Consider the following 21,838-nt stretch of genomic DNA (forward strand, 5'->3'; position numbering starts at 1 on the left):
CTTCTCCTGGGAAAGAGCAAAGCCACAGTGTTTTCACAGAGTCCTCCACTCCTGCATCTAGGTAGAAATGACCCACCTCGATACCCACCCCCCAATCATTGCTCACAGAAACCTGCTCTTGCTCACTGCTGGAATTGTCTCTATTAATGAGTGACCCTCAGCCTGACTGCTGGTGGTGCAGCAGATTAGACATCAGCCCATATGCTGAGAGCCCTGGTTGAAACCCCGAGGTCACCATCAGTGCGGACTTGTCAGCTTGAGCACAGGACTGCCGGCTTCAGCAAGGATCTTCAACATGATCCCATTGACTTAAGCCCAAAGGTCACTGGCTTGAAGCCCAAGGTCGCTAGCTTGAACCTATGGTCACTGGTTTGAGCAAAGGGGGCTTGAGCTCATGGTCACTGGTTTGAGCAAAGTGATCACTGGCTCAACTGGAACGCCCCGCTTCCTGGTCAAGGCACGTATAAGAAAGCAATCAATAAAAAACAAAGTGAAGCAACTACAATTTGATGCTTCTATTCTCATCTCTTTCCTCCTCTCTCTCTCTCCCTCTGGTTTCTCTCACTCTCTTTCTCTCTCTCTCTCTTAAAAAAAAATGACCCTTGAGCTTATGAGGAGGAGAACATGGGCCCTATGAATCCCCAATCTTAGGTATACCTTGGGCCCCCAACTTCCCTGCGAACTTTGGCTCTCTCTGCACCCACCATAGCTGCGGAGGTCAATGAGGAGCCATTCACATTGAATTTCACCATCAACAACCTGCGCTACTCAACGGACATGGGCCATCCAGGTTCCCTCAAGTTCAACATCACAGACACCCTCATGCAGCATCTGGTGAGAGGCCTGCGTACTCCTCCCACCTGTCCGTGACCCCTCACAGGCACGTGGCTGGCCACTGACCCACGTCGGCTCTCTCCTTCCTCCCCAGCTCAGCCTGCTCTTCCAGCAGAGCAGCCTCGGCCCCTGGTATGCAGGTTGTAAGGTCACCTCGCTAAGGTGAGAATCCCCCTCACATAACCCACTGCCAAAGGACATGGACTTCTGACCGTGGGGGCTGCCCTGGTGCAGCAGGCTATTCTTGGAGGGCCCTTTTCTGCATCCATTCTTAAAATATTACCTTATTAATTTTTTACATTGTGATAAAATACAGACACAAAATTGTCCATTTAAACTGTGTTAAGTGTACAATTTAGTGGCATCAATTGCATGCACAGTGTTGTGCGCCCCTCATTGCTATCTAGTTCCAAAATTTTCATCACCCCAAGCAAAAACTCTGTATCCATTGGGAAATTATTCTCAGGTCTCTGAGTCAGTTTTTGTTCTGTTGGTATTTATGAAGTACTTCTCAATTCGTATTTTCATTCAGCAGACATGATGGGACAGCACCTCTGAGGCAAGTGGTAGGGTACCACAGTGACAAGACAGTCCCTGGTTCTGCTCTTGTCTGGTAGGGAAAACAGACAGGAATCAAAGAGTACATAGTGACGTAAAGTGCTTTCAAATACAAGGTGCTGCCAAGCATAAGTAAGCAGAGTGATGGGAAAGGTGCTTCACCCAGAGGGACAGGGTAGCCTCCCTGTGGAGGTGACATCTAAGCTTTGTCCCAATTGGCAAGAAGAGTTTGGCCATGAAACTGTTCTAGTCAGAGGAGACACCATCTACAGAAGTCCTGTGGTGGGAATGAGCTTGGCAAGTTCGATGAACAGCGTGGAAGCCGGTGTGGCTGGAGCAGAGAAAGAACAAGGGAGAGGAGCTGAGGCCTGAGATACAATCAGCATCTACACCATGTAGATTCTTGAAGGAAGCTGATCTTTTTTTTAATTGTAAAATACACATAATATAAACTTACCCTCTGAACCATTTATAAGTATACGGTTTGGTAGTATTAAGTATGTATATTCACATTGCTGCAAAACCAATCTCCAGAACTTGCAAAACTTAAATTCACTAAACAACAACTTCCCATTTTTCTCTACCCCCTATCTTGATACCCACCATTCTACAGTCTGTGTCTATGAGTCTGACTACTTTGGATACCTCATATGAACAGAATTATACAGTATTTGTCTTTTTGTGATGCTTATTTCAATTACCATACATCTTGAAGTTTCATCCATGTTGTAGCATGTCAGAATTTTCTTCCTTTTTAAGGCTGAATAATATGCCATTGTGCTAGATGCTGGAGGTTCACCATGACAACAATGAACTAGACTGTCCTAATCTCTTACTTTATGAAGGTCATCTTCTGGAGGGAACAGGAACAAATAATATATGATCACATATTGGGCGACCAGAGCTGTAATGGGAGAATCACAGGGCATGGTGGGAACCCAGAAGAGGTCCCTGACCCTCCTGGGAGGGTTCTTAGAGGAAGAAGAGGTGTCTAAGTTGAGAACTAAAAGATGACCAGAAAATTGCCCAGGTAAGGAGAGAAGGGGAGAGACTTCTAGACAGAAGTCACTGCAGGTGTAGGGTCCTGGGATAAGAGAGCATGGCCAGGTGGAGAAACCATGAAAGTCCCACAAGGCTGAAACACTGGATCTGAGGGGGCCAGTGAGCACAGGTGGCAAGGTACCAAGGGAACTGCACCCTCCAGAGATAACCTCTTCTCCCCCAGGTCTGTGAAGAATGGTGCCAAGACACAGGTGAACTTTCTCTGCGCCTACAGGCAGCCCCCCAGGAGCCCAGGCCTGTCTGCTAAGCAGGTGTTCCATGAGCTGAGCCGGCAGACCCACGGCATCACCTGGCTGGGCCCCTACTCTCTGGATAAGGACAGCCTCTACCTCAACGGTTAGCAGTTCTCAGCCCACTACCCCTTAACTCCGAAGGGCTCCCATTTACCCGTTCTCTCAGGGAAAAGTTGAGACAACCTCAGGTGTGAATCTCTTCTCCACCGATTCCTCTCCCTCCCCCACCAGCCACCCTGCAAGGCTGATCCTTTTCACAGATGAATAACCTGAGGCTTAGAAAGGTTAAATAATTTGCCCCAGTGGGTGTAGCTTGAGAGATGAGGAGCCAGGTCGTCTACTCCACTGGTCAGCCTCTAATGCCAGTCTTTCTAAGGGATTAGTAAGGAAAGAAAATCCCACATCTCTCTTCCCCTCCTTGCTTTCTTGTCACACTTGACGAAGGTTGGCCAAGGACCTTGTCCTGGGTTGTGGCCCTATCCCAAGTAAAATGGAGGCACTTTGCACATTTATGGGGTTCAGGCTTTGGACACACTGGCCATCAGCCTAGAATCCAGGAAGCAAAGAAGGAAAGATCAGGCCCTGGCCGGTTGGCTCAGTGGTAGAGCGTCAGCCTGGCGTGCAGGAGTCCCAGGTTCGATTCCCAGCCAGGGCACACAGGAGAGGTGCCCATCTGCTTTTCCACCCCTCCCCCTCTCCTTCCTCTCTGTCTCTCTCTTCCCCTCCCGCAGCCAAGGCTCCATTGGAGCAAGGTTGGCCTGGGCGCTGAGGATAGCTCTGTGGCCTCTGCCTCAGGCGCTAGAATTGCTCTGGTTGCAACAGAGCAATGCCCCAGATGGGCAGAGCATCGCCCCCTGGTGGGCATGCCAGGTGGGTCCCGGTCGGGCGCATGCGGGAGTCTGCCTGACTGCCTCCTCCTTTCCAGCTTCGGAAAAATACAAAAAAAAAAAAAAAAAAAAAAGGAAAGATCAGGAAAGCCTTTACCATTGGTATGACATTTCTGTTTCATCTTAGAAGAAACAGAGATGCACACCTGGTACACATTGGAAAAGGAATCCAGGCAGGAGCCCCATATGGTCAAATGCATGGAATATCTGCAATTGTCCTGCCACGTCCCCTTATGTGTGACTTGTTTGTTCCAGGTTATAATGAACGTGGTCCAGATGAGCCTCCTACAAGTAAGTAATTTTGCCTCCAGTGCCCACTTTAGCCTCCATGTGTCTTGAGCCAAGCCTTTCTCCTCACTGACAAAGGGAACTTACCCCAAACTCAAGCTGGTCTTTTGAGTGAGGTCAAAGTGTCAGTGGGAAAAAGAATGCCGAGTCCTTGGTCTCTTTTTGGAACTGCGTCCATGGCATTGGCTTTCTAAATTCTCCACATCCATTTGGGTTGGAATAAGAAATTTGAACAAGAATTCCTCACAGGGATAGGGGTTGAGGTCAGATAGTGACTTTAAGTTCATGCTTTCCAACTACAAAATCTCTTACAGGTGCCCACATGGGGCCTCAGCGTCAAGCTGCAAATTCTAGTAACTGCTCAGGGTTAAGCCAAATTGACCCCATGTACCCATCTGGCAGTTCTTTTATCTTTTAACCTATCTATTCTTCCACGATCCCAGTTATCCCTTCTCTCAGATACTTTTTTTCTCCCTCTCTCCCCTACTTTCTCCCCATCCCTCCCTTCATTCTTTTCATTCATCCTTTCTCCTCTTTATCTATCCATTCTTCCTTCCTTCCTGCTTTCCTTCCTTTCATCCATCCATCCATCCATTCATCCATACATCCAGACAACCATCCTTCTGTTTAATCATCTGTCTTCTTTCTGCCCTTCTATTCATCTCACCAATTTCTTTTCCTTGTCTTTATTCTTCCTGCTTTCTTTTTGACCCTTATTTTGTTCATTCTTCCTCTGTGCATCCAGGTTTCCCATCAGTCTGTCCATTTTCTGCCCACCCACCTATCTGTCCTCTCTATTTAGTCTCTATATCGCTCACCCATTCTCACTTTCTTGAATTAATTTCCTTCACAGGTTTGCTCACCCCTCTACTCACACCATCATTCTTTCCTCACTCTTGTTTATGATATACCTGTGAGAGGTTTCCCTGGGCACCCCCTGCTGGAGCCCATGAAGCCTGCTAGACCTTCCCACTGCGTGGGGAGGAGGACTCTGCTCCTCCCTGATGCCTGCTGTTTCCACAGCTCCTGAGCCCACCACCACATTCCTGCCCACTCTGTCATCACCTGTGCAACCAGAAGCAACCACAGGTATTTGAGGGGTCCCCTTTTGCTTCCTAAGAGAAGCTCTCCAGCCCCACAGCTTCACTAGACAATTGTTACACAGGAACTGGGAAGCTAGGGTGAGAAATTATGATTTCAGGGCAATCTTCTTGATCTCAAAGATTATATCAACAACTCCTTTTAATGCCTGGCCTCCTGTGGTGTCCAGACTAGTGAGACTAACACCATGTGGGATGCTTTGGGAAGAGGCATCAAACATAATTTGAATGGGAAGAGCTTTCTGGTGAAACTTTTACCCAAATGGAAACTTTAAGAATCAGTAGGAGTGCTCCAAGCAAAGAGAGCAGGAAGAGGGGATGCCCTGGCAGAGGGAAGTCCATGAGCAAAGGGTCAGTAGGCATAAATGGAGAATTGAGAGGCATTTGGTTTGCCTGAAGTATAAAGCTTAATATGGCAGAGATGGACAAATGAAACTGAAAGGTTGGCAAGAACCAGAGTGGAAAGCAACTTGAGTGCCACGTCAATGAACTTGAACCCAAAGCTGAAGGCCGTAGAGAGCTGTGAATGATATAGAGCAGTGGAGACCATAGTGAGACTTTCATTTTAAAATATTTCTTCTACTATCGAGCACAGAGAACATCTTTTAGATGAGGTGCCCAGTGAGTCTGTTGGGGTTCTGGTCCAGGTGAGAGAAGATAGGAACCGGGCTAGGAGATGGATGGAAAGAGGTGATATACGTGAGGATCATTCCACATGTGGAATTGGTATCACTTGGGAGGTGAAGTGAATAGTAGCTCACATTACTGAGTGGATAGGATGGTTTTGACTTAGCCATGTTGGTGAGTAGTGGTGCCACTGGAAAAGAAGAGAGATGATCGTGACCGCAGGACTCTGGACTGAATGTAGGCCAGCTCTCAGTGACTACTGTCTCTGCCCTTCTCTTCCTACAGCTCTGTTGCGCCACCTGGAGACCCTCACACTCAACTTCACCATCTCCAACCTCCAGTACTCGACAGACATGAGCAATGGCTCGGCCACGTTCAGCTCCACCGAGAGGGTCCTGCAGCTCCTGGTGAGACCGTGGGCCCCGCTGCTTCTGGTGGGCAGATCCCACCCAGCCCCACCTAACCGTCCTGCTCACCCTCTTCCTCCTTCGTCTCCAGCTCAGATCCTTGTTCAAGAAAAGCAGTCTGGGCCCCTGCTACTCGGGTTGCAGACTGGTCTCCCTCAGGTAAGGCTTTTTCTTGAGCATTTGCCAGTAACGGCTACTTTGGGTGATCACCCTTTTTCAGTCTTTCCACTGACCTCACAGTTGCTTCCCCATCTTTCTGGCCCCACACCCAGAGCTTTCAGGATCTCTTTCTAGAATCCCCACATTCCTTTTTCCCCAGGCCTAAGAAAGAGGGGGTGGCCACCAATGTGGACGTCGTCTGCACCTACCACCCTGACCCCACGGGCCCCGGGCTAGACACAGAACGACTGTACTGGGAGCTGAGCCAACTGACCCACAGCGTCACCCAGATGGGCCCCTACATCCTGGTCACGGACAGCCTCTTCGTCAATGGTGAGTGTTTATGCTGAAATTGTATTTACAGTGATCATTACATATCTTTGCTTTATTTCATTTTCTCTTTAAGAAATCAGTCCAAGTCTGACTGGGAGACACCCTCCCCAACCTCCATGGGGAGGGTATGTCCTGTTATTTCAGGTAAGTAACATGAAATTCTTTAACCAAATTAATGTAATGAATTTTAATTCAAAACCCAAATTACGGGCGCATAGTATCTCTTGGCTCAGGGCTTCTTCTAAGCAACGTTCCTCTATGCCAGTCATTCTTACCTGGGACAATTCTGTCCCCCACCTTCCGTAGACACTGGGCACTGTCTGGAGACATTTTTAATTGTCATACCTGGGACAATCACTTGGGAGGTGGATGGCACCTAGCGGACAGAGGCTGTGATGTTGCTAATATCTTTCAATAAACAAGAGAACCCCCCCCCACACACACACAGACACCAAAAATGACATAGCTCCAAACAACAGCAGTCTGAGCACGACAACCCTGCAGCGCATGGCCCTGGTCCCTGCACAGGTGCCGCACCACACTCACCACACTTTACTGCAATCACGTTTAATGACCCAACTCTACAACATCAGTTACCACACTTTACTGCAATCACGTGTGTAATGACCCAACTCTACAAAGTCAGTTACCACACTTTACTGCAATCACATGTGTAATGACCCAACTCTACAAAGTCAGTTTTTAGTTCTGGGCCCTCAGTTCTTCCTGTGTTGGCACATGGTAGTCCTCACTGGAAGGATGGCTGAGTGCACAAATGAAGGATGAGAGTCTCAGCCCCTCATCTGTGGGTATCCACTGCCATCCCCATTCATTCATGTAACAAGCGCCTGTGTGACAATTCTGTCCCAAACCATGTGCTGGTTGGGTATGGAGATAAAACACACAGCTTCTCTCCCTGGAAAATTCATAGTCAAGTGAACTAATGGTCACTTAGAGGCACAAAAATTTCAGCGACTCTATACAGCCAGTTGCTATGGGATCAGAGATGGGGATGGGACAAGGTAAGGCTGGCTTTCTAAAAAATACATGTGCCCAGACATGTGTTAGGCAGTGGGGCATGACAAGAACAAGACAGATGGGTAGGTCCCTGCTCTCCTGGAGCTCCCTACCTTTGGGCTCCTGAAGTATGAATAGGAGTTTTCCGGGAAGAGAAAAGGATGGAAAAGCGTTGCACAAAGTGGTATCTGCATAAGCACAAGCGTAAAACTCAGCTCAGAAGAACCCTGTAAAATTCCCATTTCCCCCTTTGATTGACTTTGCACTTGGGAAGTCCACAGTCCTTAAGGTGTGGGACTGATTTTGGTTGATGCTATCAGCTGCCCAGGGCCCGCGCTGTGATACCATGCCTCCATGCCAAACACTGAGCATCTTCACCTGACTTTACTTCCTTTTCTTGGCCCCAGGCTACGCCCCCCAGAGTTCATCTATCCAGACTGAATACCAGCTAAATTTCCGCATCATCAACTGGAACCTCAGCAACCCAGACCCTATGTCCCCTGAGTACAGCGCCCTGCTGAGAGACATCCAGGACAAGGTGTGCCCCCTCTCGCTCACTCATCTCTCCTTACCCTGGTGCCCTTCCCATTCCTCTGTCTAACTTACATCTATTGAGTGAGTGTTTCAGCACTTCACTCTACCCAAGTATTCTGCATTCTGCAGTTTCCAGAGGCAGAGCCATGGCTGCCTTCCCCATTTCCCAGATGGTCAAAGAGAGGCTCAGAAAGAGAAATTGGTGCCTAAGGTCACACAGTGACTTGAACACAGAGCTAGGATTTTTCAGGTCTCCCTTGCTCTTTCACTGGCTCCAGTGGGCTGACTCCAGCCCCTACAGACCTCCATCTCACCCACTGTCCTTCCCCTTTATTCTAGGTTGCCAAACTCTACAGAGACAGCCAACTACAAGACGTGTTCCACTCCTGCCTGGTTACTGACTTGAAGTAGGTTGAGGAGATTAGAAGCATTGGCTGAGCTGGTGGCTTATGGCTCTGGGTTCCTGCAGCACATCTTTGAGCTGGAAGTCACTGATGTGGTGCCCATTCTCCCCACATCCCTGTCTGCTAATCCTATCATTTCCTTCCCTATGTTTTTCGGGGTGAGAAAGGGTTAATCTCATGGAGCCATCCACCTTCTTCTCTTCTGAACACTTTCAGCCAATATCAGCTCAATAATAAGATTTACCGTGGCCAGACCCCCTGCTGAGCACTCTCATGTGTGATCATCATGTTTAATTCTCATCACAGTCCTGTGAGAGCGATACAGTCATTGATCCCACTGTTCAGATGGGAAAACTGAGGCTCAGCTAAGTGAACAGCCTAGTAACTGTACAAGTTGAGTTTGAACTCAGGTCTCTGAGGGATGGGTGGAGGAACTAGAACATCTACACCAGAGAGGAGGATCATGAGGCACAGTGCTTTGAGTATTGAAGTTGAGTATTGAACTCTGAATACTTATAAACTCCAGTTTCATTGTGTTTAACATGGGGATAGTTGTAATAATACCTTCCACCACAGTGATGGTGAGTGAATGTGTAAGTCGCTTCTTAGGGGTCCCCGTACGTTCATAATTGTTCCTGCTATTGCTTCTATTCCCAACTCCTAAAAACCCACCCTTCTTGGTCAGGGTCTCTTCTCTATCCTGAAGGAAGAGGCAGCCAGCTGCTCTCCTCTGCTTTCCCTTAGGCCTTTGAATCCATAAAGCAGGAACTCAGGGGACCCTGCTGGGGTTGGGTGCTGGCTGAGTCCCCGTGGTCTCTGACTCTAGGTTGGGCTCCATGTCAGTCACCATCCGAGAGCTGTTCTCCTCCAGGACAGAGGCCAGCATGGTGAAGCAAGTCTTTCTAGACAAGACCCTCAACGCTTCGTCCCACTGGCTGGGCGCCACCTACCATCTGGCAGATATTAACGTGACAGGTACAAGACGGGGACTGGTTTCATGGCTTATGGAGATGGGGCTTTGGGAAGGAGACATCTCCTCAGTAACAATGGAATGAATGTAGGATCTGGAGCCAAAAGTGGTACATTTTAGAGGCTCATGTTGATGACCCGTGTTCATGGCAGTGGGTCACCCATCAGGAGTCAGGAAGAGAACATGCAGCAATCCCTCTCCAAGGACTGCTTGCTTTTACACGTAAATATTTCCAGCCCCAAATATGGAGCATCCTGAGTTGCCTTCTCAGGCCCTCTATTAGTGAGTTATTCGTTCATTCATTCATTCAACTAATGTTTAATGCAAGTAAATAGGTATTGATGACACACTGTGAAAATTTCTCTAAGGCCATTTCAAGAGGCTGTGGGAACCTCAAGGAAAGACACACATCCCTGTCTTAGAATGTTTTCATCAGGAAATGATAAATAAACCAAGATGTGATGGAGAACATGACCTAGCTGGTGGGAAGAGATAGGCCACTGTGCTAGTGTATCTCTAACCTAGAAGATAGAGAGAGCATGGCATGTCTGGGGAGCTATAAAAAGTATGTGAGATGACCTTGGCCGGTTGGCTCAGTGGTAGAGTGTTGGCCTGGCGTGTGGCTATCTCAGGTTCGATTCCAGGTCAGGGCACACAAGAGAAGCGACCATCTGCTTCTCCACCCCTCACCATTCTCTCTCTTTCTCTCTCTCTCTTCCCCTCCCTCAGCCATAGCTCGATTAGTTTGAGCAAGTTGACCTCGGGCACTGAGGATGGCTCTGTGGGCTCTGCCTCAGGTGCTAAAAAGTCTCAATTACTGAGCAACAGAGCAATGGGCCCAGAAGGGCAAAGCATCACCCCCAGCTGGGCTTGCTGGGTGGATCCACATCAGGGCACATGTGGGAGTCTGTCTCCCTGCCTCCACTCCTCTCACTAAAAAATTAAAAAGAATTAAAGAATTAAAAAATAAAAAAAAAATTTAAATTAAAAATAAGTGTGTGAGGCTGGCACGTGTATTTTGACATGGAAGAGGTGACAGGTGAGGATAAAGAGGTGGTCAGGGAATTTCTGGAAACTGGAATGGTTTGTGGAGAAACACCACACACTCTGAACTTTGTTTTCCAAAGCTCATCCTCTGGGTGCTGCGTGGAGGATGGAACGGGAGGGTAAAGAAGACCAGAGTCAGCAAGACACATTAGGAATTTAGGCCAGCAAAGGTGTGTGCCAGATGCCTACTGGGCTGGTCAGCACCTGCACTAGCCAGCTACGCCTCAGAGAGACCTGGTCTCCTCTCCCAGACATCCTAGTGAACTCTCACAATCCTTCATGAAACGAGGTTTAGACAGGTAGACAGGTGAATAGATTCAAGGTAGACAGTTAGATAGAAGGTCTTCTATAGCCCACCTTAAACACCCAGTTCAGGTCACACTACCAGAAATAAGTATACTGGCTTAAATAACCTCTTGTTAAAACCTTCCCTAGATAGAGAAATTTCATACTTTCTTTTTATTCTAGAAGTGGAAACATCAATTCATCAGCTGACAGACAAACCAACAAGCGGTCCCAGCCCTCAGCACTTTCAGCTGAATTTCACTGTCACCAACCTACCCTATGTCCAGGTCATAGCCCAGCCAGGCACCACTGAACACCAGCAAAACAAGAGAAGTGTGGAGAATGCGGTGAGCATGGAGTCAGATGATGACTTTCAGAATAGTTCATAAATACAGGTTCTTATTCTCATTTTTCAAAGAAAGAAAGAGGCACAGAGAGGTTCACTAGCTGTCCCAGGGTCATGTAGCTAAGTCATACTATGAAACAAGTCTTTTTTGGGTACACATTCGTGTGCTAGTCTTTGTGGAGACAAGAAAAAGATGGAGAAGGTTGGTCAGTGGCTGAACATCCTCTGAGACCACGCAGCTGGGGTTCTGATGACGGAAACGCTACCCTGTCTTTCAGCTCAACCAGCTCTTCCAAAACAGCAGCATCAGGAGCTCTTTTTCTGACTGTCAAGTTTTAGCGTTCAGGTGAGTTCCAAATCAGGATCTAATGACTTGGTAAACCTCTCTTTTACATAACGATACACTGTCTTTTTTAAGTAAGCGTGACCTCTCAGATCCTAGCTGTTATAGGAGAGAGCCCTATGAATATAGAGCTGTTACTTTAAAAAACAAACAAACAAAAAAAACCCAGCTTCTTCCTAAATCAGTGAGTACAACTGGCTTAGAAACCCAAGAGAACCTGTGTAGACCCCAGCAGCGATGGAGGGGCCTGGTTCTGGGACCCATGGGGACGTGGATGATAGAATACATAGCTCAAGAAGTCAGCTCATGAATTCACAATCCATACCAGATGAGGGGCTATCATGGAATAACTTAAAATGCAGCAGTCTGATTGTGCTGTCCAATAGTGTAGCCAATAACCGCATGTGGCAGTTTAAGTTTTTTATTTACCTATTGAGATGTTATTCACATGCTGTGTGTGTGTTTATTTCTCAGAATTCTCCATATACAATATCACATCATCTGCAAAAGTAAATAGTTTTACATCTTTTTTTCCAATCTAGATACCTTTGATTTCTTTTTCTTGCCTAATTGTTCTCATTAGAACCTCTAGAACAGTGTGATTAATATGAGATAAGGGCCTTGTCCTTTGCCTTAGGGAAGATTTTTTTGTCTTTTACCATTGACTATAATATTAGTTGTGCATTTTTCTTGGACATTGTTTATTAGGTTGAGAAGGTTTCTCCAATTTGTTGAGTGGGTTTTCTTGGTGTGTTTTTTTTTATCATAAAAGACCTATTTTGTGAAATTCTTTTGTGTGTGTCTATTAAGATAATGTGGTACAGTATTTGTACTTTATTCTATGACTGTGGTGGATTACATTAACCAGTTTTTGGTACATTAAGCCAACTTTCCAGGTAGAGATAAGTGACTGAGACCTTTCCAAGTGTTTCCTGGGCATGCGCACATACCTCCCTCTGCAGCCTTCTAGATCCCCTCCAAAACACTAGAGGTTTTCCAAGCCCACTATGGACATCTCGTTCCTTCAATTTTTCTTTTAAGTTTTTTGTTCATCTCTGGCCTGTCTCAACTAATATTACTCCCTTGTGTAGCTACAATGCAAAATAGTTACCACTGATTGTTTTTAGCAAGTTCCCTGGGGATAGGCTTTCTTTGCCGAGTCAAATAAAAACAAGCCCTGAAAATCTCAAGGGTTTGCTAGAAAGGTCAAATAGAAACAAATGAGGATTCATCTTTTGGGGAGCTCCAAACCCACTATGGATCATTGCTGTTTTTCACAATTACTGTAACTCTGAGACCGATGTTTTTCAAAGTTACTGAGAACATCCTGAGAGCAGAACAGGACCGCACAAGTTATCGTGCCACAGTACTTACTCCTTCTATCACAAGTCAGCCTTTTTCCTTACCTAAACGCTCCTCATATTGTTGCAAGCCTTTTGGTTCATTTCTGGAGTTTTGAAACCTTGACTTCAACTATTTTTACTGTGTTTCATTGTTTTTATGTATTTTCATAAGTCCTTACTCTAGCATTTCAAAAATGTTCTCCCTGTGGCTATTTATTTATAAATTAATCACATTGCATTTTATTACATTAAAAATGCAGTTGTTTACTCACATATAGTAGCTACATTTTAAGTGCTTGACAACCTGTGGCCAATAATGATTATATTGGACAGAACAGACACAAATGCTCAGGTCATTGCAGAAAGTTCTCTTGGGCAGGACTTCGAACAGAAAACTTAGAACCAGGGCATTACTCCAAGGACCCCTGTTCATCCATCGTGTGCTTCCAGGCCTGGACCCCACAGTAGCCACACCAGGGTGGACTCCCTGTGTCACTTCTCGCCACTGGCACAAAGAGTGGACAGAGTGGCCATCTATGAGGAATTCCTGCAGCTGACCCAAAATGGCACCCAGCTGCAGAACTTTACCCTGGACAGGGACAGTGTCCGAGTGGACGGTAAGGCTTCCTAATCACTGGGACAGAAGTTTGGGGAGTGGGGACTCAACTTCCACACTTGTGGACTTTCTTGGGAATTTGAAGGCTTGAGGATGAGTCAGCATTAAACTGCTCAGGCTGGCAGAAGGTGGCACAGTCCCCCAGGCATAATCCACTATTGAGGGAGAGGGAAGGACACCCAGTGGGATATAGGAGGCATTTGCCATCACCTAGACCAGGGGTCCCCAAACTACGGCCCGCGGGCCTCATGCAGCCCCCTGAGGCCATTTATCCGGCCCCTGCCGCACTTCCGGAAGGGGCACCTCTTTCATTGGTGGTCAGTGAGAGGAGCATAGTTCCCATTGAAATACTGGTCAGTTTGTTGATTTAAATTTACTTGTTCTTTATTTTAAATATTGTCTTTGTTACCGTTTTGTTTTTTTACTTTAAAATAAGATATGTGCAGTGTGCATAGGGATTTGTTCATAGTTTTTTTTATAGTCCAGCCCTCCAACGGTCTGAAGGACAGTGAACTGGCCCCCTGTGTAAAAAGTTTGGGGACCCCTGACCTAGACAGCTCTGAGACCTCATGCTAGTCATTTCCCACCTGGACCTATGTTTCCTTATCTGTATGCTAAAAACCACTGGGCCAGATGGTCAGTGAGGACCTCCAGTAGCAAACTATATGTGAATCAGCCTCGACAGGCATGATGGATAGACCTGTCTCCTGGTGCCCAGGCTCTATTCGAACAGGCAGTGGGCCTGGGTTGGCCCAGAGGCTGTAGTTCGCCCAGTCCAGCTGTAGCATCCCCATCCAATAAAACTTATTGCAGTGATGGAAATGTTCTGTCTATGTGTTGTCCACTGCATTAGCCACATGGAGCTATTGATTTTTTTAGAAAATTTAAAATTTTGTTTATTTTAGAGAGAAGAGAGAGAGAGAAAGGTTGGGGTGAGTGGGAAGCATCATTGTACTAGTTGCTTCCCATATGTGCCTTGACTGGGCAAAACTGGGGTTTTGAACCAGCGACCTCAGCATTCCAGGTCGACCCTCTATTCACTGTGCCACCACAGGTCAGACGGAGCTATCGACTTTTATTGTTACTGACTTCTAATGTTACAGAGGTATGAGATTATTTTATTTTATTAAAATTAACTTTAATTGTAGGAGCCTCCCGTCGGACCGCACGTCTTTAGTAGTTGGCTGGGGAGAAGCTGTAGAAGTAGAGACCCTGCAGTCCTCCCCCATGCCCAGTGGGTGTGATGTGTCCCTACCCTCGTGGACTTTCTGTTGTTGTTGAAAATAATGAGAATAAGGCCATTGTCATTTATACATTATTTGATATAAGCCCATCTATACTTGGGAGTGGTAATCAGAGAGGGCTTCTTGAAGGAAATAATATTGTAGGTGAATCTTGGAAAGTGAGTATAAAACAACTTGGTATAGGAGAAGGGGATGGATTTGTTTCTAGGCAGAGAAGAGAGATTGTGAGAATTTACAATTTAAGGGAGATCCCATGTGCTTGCTAACTGGATTGAACGATTCTCCCCTGACAGCCAAAAGATGCTCCCACCCACTTTCAGCCCTCCATGCCCAGAGATACGAATTTGATTTCCTTTAATCCAGTGGTCCCCAAACCCCAGGCCATAGACCGGTACCAGTCCATGGGCCATTTGGCACCGGTCCACAGAGAAAGAATGAACAACTTACATTATTTCCGTTTAATTTATATTTAAGTCTGAACAATGTTTTATTTTTTAAAAATGACCAGATTCCCTCTGTTACATCCGTCTAAGACTCACTCTTGACGCTTGTCTCGGTCACATGATACATTTATCTGTCCCACCCTAAAGGCCAGTCTGTGAAAATATTTTCTGACATTAAACCAGTCCATGGCCCAAAAAAGGTTGGGGACTACTGGTTTAATCCACTCTTATAGTGTGATAATGGCCTTCAGTTATGCAATAAAGTGCCCTCATTTTTTAGATATGCTAACTGAAATGGTATGAAACATCATAATGTCTATTTTAATATTTTAAAATATGATAAGAGTGAAAATATAGGATGGGGCAAGAATAATCATGCATTGGATGAAATATACATTGCTAAAATTAGGTGGTGAATGTTTATTATATTATTCTAACCCTCTGTGTGTTTGAAAAGTTTTATTTTTTTTATTTTTTTTACAGAGACAGAGAGTCAGAGAGAGGGATAGATAGGGACAGCCAGACAGGAACAGAGAGAGATGAGAAGCATCAATCATCAGTTTTTTGTTGTGACACCTTAGTTGTTCATTGATTGCTTTCTCATATGTGCCTTGACCGTGGGCCTTCAGCAGACCGAGTAACCCCTTGCTCAAGCCAGCGACCTCCAAGCTGGTGAGCTTTGCTCAAACCAGATGAGCCCATGCTCAAACTGGCGACCTCGGGGTCTTGAACCTGGGTCCTCGGCATCCCAGTCCGATGCTCTATCCACTGTGCTACCGCCTGGTCAGGCTGAAGAGTTTTATTAAAAAGAGTAAAAACATACTCACATACATTCCCCATTTTATTCACTTCCAGGGTATTCTCCAAACAGACACGATGCCCTGACTGAGAATTCTGGTAAGCCTCACAGCAGCCCTTAGGTGGGGTGGGAATATCTGATTTTTTTTTTAAGTAAGAGAGAGAAAGAGAGGGGGACAGGCAGAGACAGACAAACAGGACAGAAGAGAGATGAGAAGCATCAACTTGTTACAACACTTTAGTTGTTCATTGATTGCTTTCTCATACATGCATTGACTGGGGGCTCCAGCTGAGCCCATGACCCCTTGCTCAAGCCAACGACCCTGAGCTTCAAGCCAGCAACCCTGCATTCAAGCCGGCAGCCCCAAGCTCAAGCTGGTGAGCCTGTGTTCAAACCAGCAACCTCAGGGTTTCTAACCTGGGTTCTCAGCATCCAAGGTCAATGCTTTATCCACTGCACCACTGCCTGGTCAGGCATGGGGTGGAAATATTGCTGCTGTGTGTCATTCAAGAGAACCATGCATATAAGAACTTGGATGATAATAAGAATTGGCCAACTCATGTCAAGGACTGTTGGGGTGAAATGGGGACAAAGCAAGATCCCTGTGGGAATGAAAGAGCATGGCTCAGCCCAGCCCCTGTCTCCCCAGACCTACCCTTCTGGACCATCATCCTCATCTGCTTGGCGGGACTCTTGGTGCTCATCACATGCCTGATCTGCTGCCTCCTGGTAAGCAAGAAAGTGATGCTTGTCCTCTTGCTCTTGGGTTGTAAGAGTTCTTTATATATAGTCATGCATTGCATAGCAACATTTTGGTCTACAGAGGGCCACATATACAATGGTGGTCCCTTAAGATTATAGTGGAGCTAAAAAATTCCTACCACCTCTTGACATCATGCCATAGCAAGGTCCTGGCAAAACATATTACTCAAGTGTTTGAGGTTATGCAAGTGTAAACAGAGCGACTGCATTTTCACATGTATAAACGTATAAATTGTGTATAGTACATACTTGATAATGATCATAAAGGACTGTTACAGTTAGGTTACTGGTTAGGTATTTACTATACCATACTATCATTATTTAATTTTATCTTATTTTATTTTATTACTTTTTTTAATCAAGTGAGAAGCAGGGAGGTGGAGAGACAGACTTTTGCATGCACCCCAACCGGGATTCATCCAGCAACTCCTGTCTGGGGCTGATGTTCTGCCCATCTGAGGCCGCTGCTCTGTTGTTTGGCAACCTAGCTATTTTAGCACCTGAGGCAAGGCCATGGAGCCATCCTCAGTGCCTAGGGCCAACTTGCTCATTTGAGCCATGGCTGCAGGAGAGGGAGAGGGGAGCGAGGGATGGAGAAGCAGATGGTCACTTCTCCTATGTGCCCTGACCCTGAATCAAACCCGGGACTTCCACATGCTGGACTGATGCTCTACCACTGAGCCAACCTGCCAGGGCCATTATCATTATTTTAGAGTATACACTTTCCACTTATAAAAAAGATTTGCTGTTAAACAGTATGCCATGTTATACTGGCAGCAGCCGCATGTCTAGTGTTTATGGCATCTCTTAACAGCATTATTTTCTCTTGTGCTTAATCTAGTCATATGTTGTTTTGTATAGTAACGTGTGGTACAGACAATCACCTACCAACACATTTCTCAGAATATACCCCTGTTTTTATGTGGTGCATGACTGTATTATAAATACAAATTCTCTGCTGGGCACATGTTTTGCAAATTTCTTTCCCAGTCTAAAGAATCTTGTGATTCTTTACTTTAACAACAGCAGTCATTAAGAAAATGTAACTGAAAGTTGCAAGTCATAGTGGTAGAATTACCACTATACATGAGAACGGCTAAAGTATTATAAAGACTGACTATAACAAGTTTTTCAGAGTATGTGAAGCAACTGAAACTCTCATATAGTGCTAATAAAAAGTAGGTTGGTTGTTTTCATAAAAGTTACATATACCTACCCTGCCATTGCACTCCTAGGAATTTATCCAAGGGATATAAAAACATCCATCTATATAAGGAGACTTGTACACAGATGTCCATAAGAGGTTTGCCCAAAATGGAAAAAAACCAAGATTTCCACCAACAGATGAATGGATAAACAAACCGTTACATATCTAGTGGTGGGATTCAAATAATTTAACAACCGGTTCTCGGCCCTAATAACCATTTTAAGTATAAAAAAATGATATACTGAAAGGTAGTTTATTATTTCATGCATTTAATACTTTAAAAAGAATGATAAAAGAGGTACACAAAACTAGATTATATTATAAGAAAGTTTTAAAATATTAAAAATAATACCTGACAAAAAACAACAAAACTTGTAAGTTATTTCCATGGCCTTGGCCAGTTGGCTCAGTGGTAGAGCGTCAGCCTGGCATGCGGGAGTCCCGGGTTCGATTCCCGGCCAGGGCACACAGGAGAAGCGTCCATCTGCTTCTCCACCCCTCCCCCTCTCCTTCCTCTCTGTCTCTCTCTTCCCCTCCCGCAGCCAAGGCTCCACTGGATCCCGGTCGGGCGCATGCGGGTGTCTGTCTGACTGCCTCCCGTTTCCAACTTCGGAAAAATACAAAAAAAAAAAAAAAAAAAAAAAAAAAAGATATTTCCACATTGCTTCCTGATTGGTGTCCTCATTTCCTAATGAAGTAACAACACAAGGGAATTAAAATGTTGTATTTCATCAAAGGTATAATAAGTTTTATGAAATGAATAAATATTACAAGCATAGTTCCGTCAAATTTTTTTCACCTATGGACAGAATGAACATTACTGTGGGCGCTTAGAATACACTGTTGCACAGATGAACGGTAAAAACAAAGTAAGGAATGTAAATTTGTGATTTCCACATTGGGCAGCTGCCCAGGTGCCCACCTTGGAGAGAACCCTGATTATAAGTGTCATTTTAACAACCGGTTCACTGAACTCAACAAAAAATTTGGTATCGGTTCTGCCAAACCGGGGTGAACTGACTAAATCCCACCACTGGACATATCCCCACGACGTGATTCTTCAGCAGTAAAAAAGAAAGAGTTATTAATACATGCAATAACATGTGTAAGTCTCACACTATGCTGAGTGACAGGAGCTAGGTAGAGAAAAGACTGTATGATCCCATTTATGAACAAATTTTACAAAATCCTAGCCTATCTATAGGGACAGAGATCAGGTCCGTGGTGGCCTGGGAATAAGAACGTGTCTGCACATGGCAGGTAAGGAGGAATGACAGAGGAGCATGAGGGCACTTTGGGGGATGATAGGTGTTCTTTATCTTGATTGTGGTGATGGTTCAATACGTTCTCATCAAACCCTATCAAATCACTCATTTTAAATGTATGCAATTAAGCTACAGCATGGAGAGAGGGGGGAGGGAAGGAAGGAGGGAAGAAAAGAGGAGGGAGGGAGGGAAAGAAGGAGGGAGGGAAAAAGGAATATGAATGGTTAACAGAGAGAAAATGGTAGAGCAAATGAGAGGGGAAAGGGGAAAGAAAAACCAAAAGACATAAAAGAGGACAAAAGAAAGGAAAAAGGACTGAGGGAGAAAATTAAATTTAAAAAAGAGAGGGACATGTCCAGTCTCTGGCTTTGGCCATCTTCTCCCCTGCAGTTCCCACACTTGGGCAGGTGAACGGTCCATTCTGAGGCTCCTCCCCCTTCACAGGTCACTGTGTGCGTGCGGAAGAAGGAGGGAGATTTTCAGATTCAGCAATGATGCCTGGCACCTGCCACCTGAGACCCAAGGGAGCTGCAATGATTAGATCTGACTGAGGCCTCTGCTCCCAGCTGGGACCCAAAAGAGCTTGCCTGGAACAGAATCAACCTCACTGATCCATCTCTGGGCCCTTCTTAACGTGGCCCCTGTCTGTTTCACAAGAAACTTAGATAAAATTCTTCCTATTCATCAAGTCCTAAAGGCAACTGCAAGTTTTGTCTTGTGGTTTAACAACACTCTCTCCCTTTGAAACATAAGAATGCAAAACTGGTGCAGAAATTGCCATCGTATAAAATTGTACCCTCTTCAGTGCAGGGTTTCCCTGCTTAAGAAACTTTGGGACACACCTCCCCTGGCTCATGTCAGCCACCACCCACCTCTCTGCCCCCATTTTCCCCACCCCAAACCCTGGCAGTCTCCTGCTGTCCTTGCATTACTGCATTCTCTGAAGTTCAGATTCACCAGGACTTCCAGATCAACTCGGCACAGCCTCTTACCTCATGGTTCTCCAAGATGGAAGTAGGCTGGACGGAAGGAATGGATGAGGCGAGACCCTGCGTTCAGCCCTGAGACTTGGGAGCTGAAATGACTAGATACCTCAGAAGACTGGATCCACAGTAATACTCAGGCTCTAAAAAGATGGGGTCTTCTTTGGATGTATGGATGAATAAAACTCAGGGGGAAAATATGAAAGAATGAATCTTTTTTTCATATTTTTCTGCACAGAATCCAGCAAAAACAGTTATGGCCGAATCTTCCCAATAAGCAGCTCAAACCATTGCTGGCATGAAGTCAGCCATGCTCTTCTGCCTGGGGTGTGCAACACAGATTGTATGATCTCTACACATTTTGCAGATGACCACAGCTGAAGATATTCAAGGGTTAAAAATTGAAGTCCCAGTAATTTCAACCATTCATCAGGACAGCGCCCCTGGCGGGCCTGAGCGGGAAGAGTCTAGGGGGCACTGTGGTGGTCTTGCTGCAGTTGTAATCCATGCAGAGGATCTCGGCGTCCCCAGCACGGGGAGGCGGTTGCATTTCATGAGCTCCGGCCAGGCTAGGTTGTACTGCAGCATGAGTGGAGAGCAGCCGGCCTTGTCGCGTGCACGGAGCGGCAGGGCAGCAGAGGCTTATGATAGTCGGGTAAGCAGATGGGCGTGTACATGGAGCACAGGAACAAAAGCAGGTCCGGAGAGCAGTGGATCTTCACCAGCGGCCAGAACTGGTACAACTCCAGGCCCGCCTTGTCCTGCGTGTTGTGGTGGAACTAACTGGTTGGGCATGTGCGTCAGGTTGTAGCCTTTGTCCCGGCACATTGGTACAATGATCTCCTGGCATCCCCGGGGCCTTGGAGGTGGCCAATGCCCGGCCTGCCAGCTGCGCCAGGAGCAGCAGCAGCAGCAGAGGAGCAGAAGAGTCAGGCTGAGCTATAACCCCTCCCTCCCCTCGCTTCCCTCGCATAGCCCGTGCACGGGGCCAACGCAGACAGGGGAAACCTGGGCCAGGGCTGCCCTCTCCGCCGACTTGTGTGCGCCACCGGGCCTAGCAACCTGTGGGCTCTTCTTCTCTTCAAGAAATCCGCCCCAAGATAAACTGTCTCAGGAAGGTGCTGCCTCCCTCTGCCCTTAGCTCTTTGCTGGAAAGAGTTGAGGAGAGGCAGTTAGGGCAGTAGCGTGGGGGGGGGGGGGGGCAACGGGGTCTATCACGCCCCGGGCGCCACTCGCACAGAAGCCCAAATGGTCTCCAAGACAAACATGAGAGGCCTAGTGGAAGGGGTGGGGGGAGCCAATCAAGTGTCCCGCCCGGGGCGCCAATTATGTTCGCTAAGCCACTGAGTTAGGGCTCCGATTCTAGGGAAAGTATTCTTTAAAAAATGAAGAAAAATTACAACTACTCCCAGTTAGAGGTGAGTCAACGTCTCAGTCCCCGCAAGCGGTCTCCAAACCTCAGATCAGGGGTCCCCAAACTTTTTACACAGGGGGCCAGTTCACTGTCCCTCAGACCGTTGGAGGGCCGGACTATAAAAAAAACTATGGGGCCCGGGCGGCTGCGGGGCGACGCGCAGGCCGGACCCACTGAAGCGGCGGCGCAGGGAGCGGGGCTGCGGGAGTCTCGGCGGTGAGAGGGCGGCAGCAGCGCGCGGACCCCCTAACCTCCAGCCCTGGGAGCGCACCACCCGCTGGGCCGGCCCGCAGCGATGTCCGGCGCAGAGGAGGCCGGTGGAGGCGGT

At 46.6% G+C, this 21,838-nt stretch overlaps 1 protein-coding gene across 1 annotated transcript in view; it reads left to right on the plus strand.

The window, feature by feature from the left end:
* MUC16 (mucin 16, cell surface associated) overlaps window positions 1–21,204 on the plus strand; it is an 85,098-nt gene extending 63,894 nt beyond the window's left edge. Inside the window, exons 47-63 of the mRNA XM_066252660.1 lie at window positions 710–834; window positions 929–996; window positions 2,618–2,790; window positions 3,830–3,865; window positions 4,886–4,951; window positions 5,875–5,996; window positions 6,088–6,155; window positions 6,316–6,488; window positions 7,913–8,043; window positions 8,379–8,446; window positions 9,270–9,418; window positions 10,929–11,092; window positions 11,370–11,437; window positions 13,228–13,394; window positions 15,936–15,977; window positions 16,529–16,608; window positions 19,558–21,204. Of these exons, the coding sequence (XP_066108757.1) occupies window positions 710–834; window positions 929–996; window positions 2,618–2,790; window positions 3,830–3,865; window positions 4,886–4,951; window positions 5,875–5,996; window positions 6,088–6,155; window positions 6,316–6,488; window positions 7,913–8,043; window positions 8,379–8,446; window positions 9,270–9,418; window positions 10,929–11,092; window positions 11,370–11,437; window positions 13,228–13,394; window positions 15,936–15,977; window positions 16,529–16,608; window positions 19,558–19,608 (1,751 nt within the window). The 3' untranslated portion in view covers window positions 19,609–21,204. The remainder of the gene's footprint in view (window positions 1–709; window positions 835–928; window positions 997–2,617; window positions 2,791–3,829; window positions 3,866–4,885; window positions 4,952–5,874; window positions 5,997–6,087; window positions 6,156–6,315; window positions 6,489–7,912; window positions 8,044–8,378; window positions 8,447–9,269; window positions 9,419–10,928; window positions 11,093–11,369; window positions 11,438–13,227; window positions 13,395–15,935; window positions 15,978–16,528; window positions 16,609–19,557) is intronic.
* The last annotated feature ends 634 nt before the right edge of the window (window positions 21,205–21,838 follow it).

The sequence above is a fragment of the Saccopteryx bilineata genome, chromosome 1 (assembly GCF_036850765.1).
Source record: "Saccopteryx bilineata isolate mSacBil1 chromosome 1, mSacBil1_pri_phased_curated, whole genome shotgun sequence".
NCBI lineage: Eukaryota > Metazoa > Chordata > Mammalia > Chiroptera > Emballonuridae > Saccopteryx > Saccopteryx bilineata.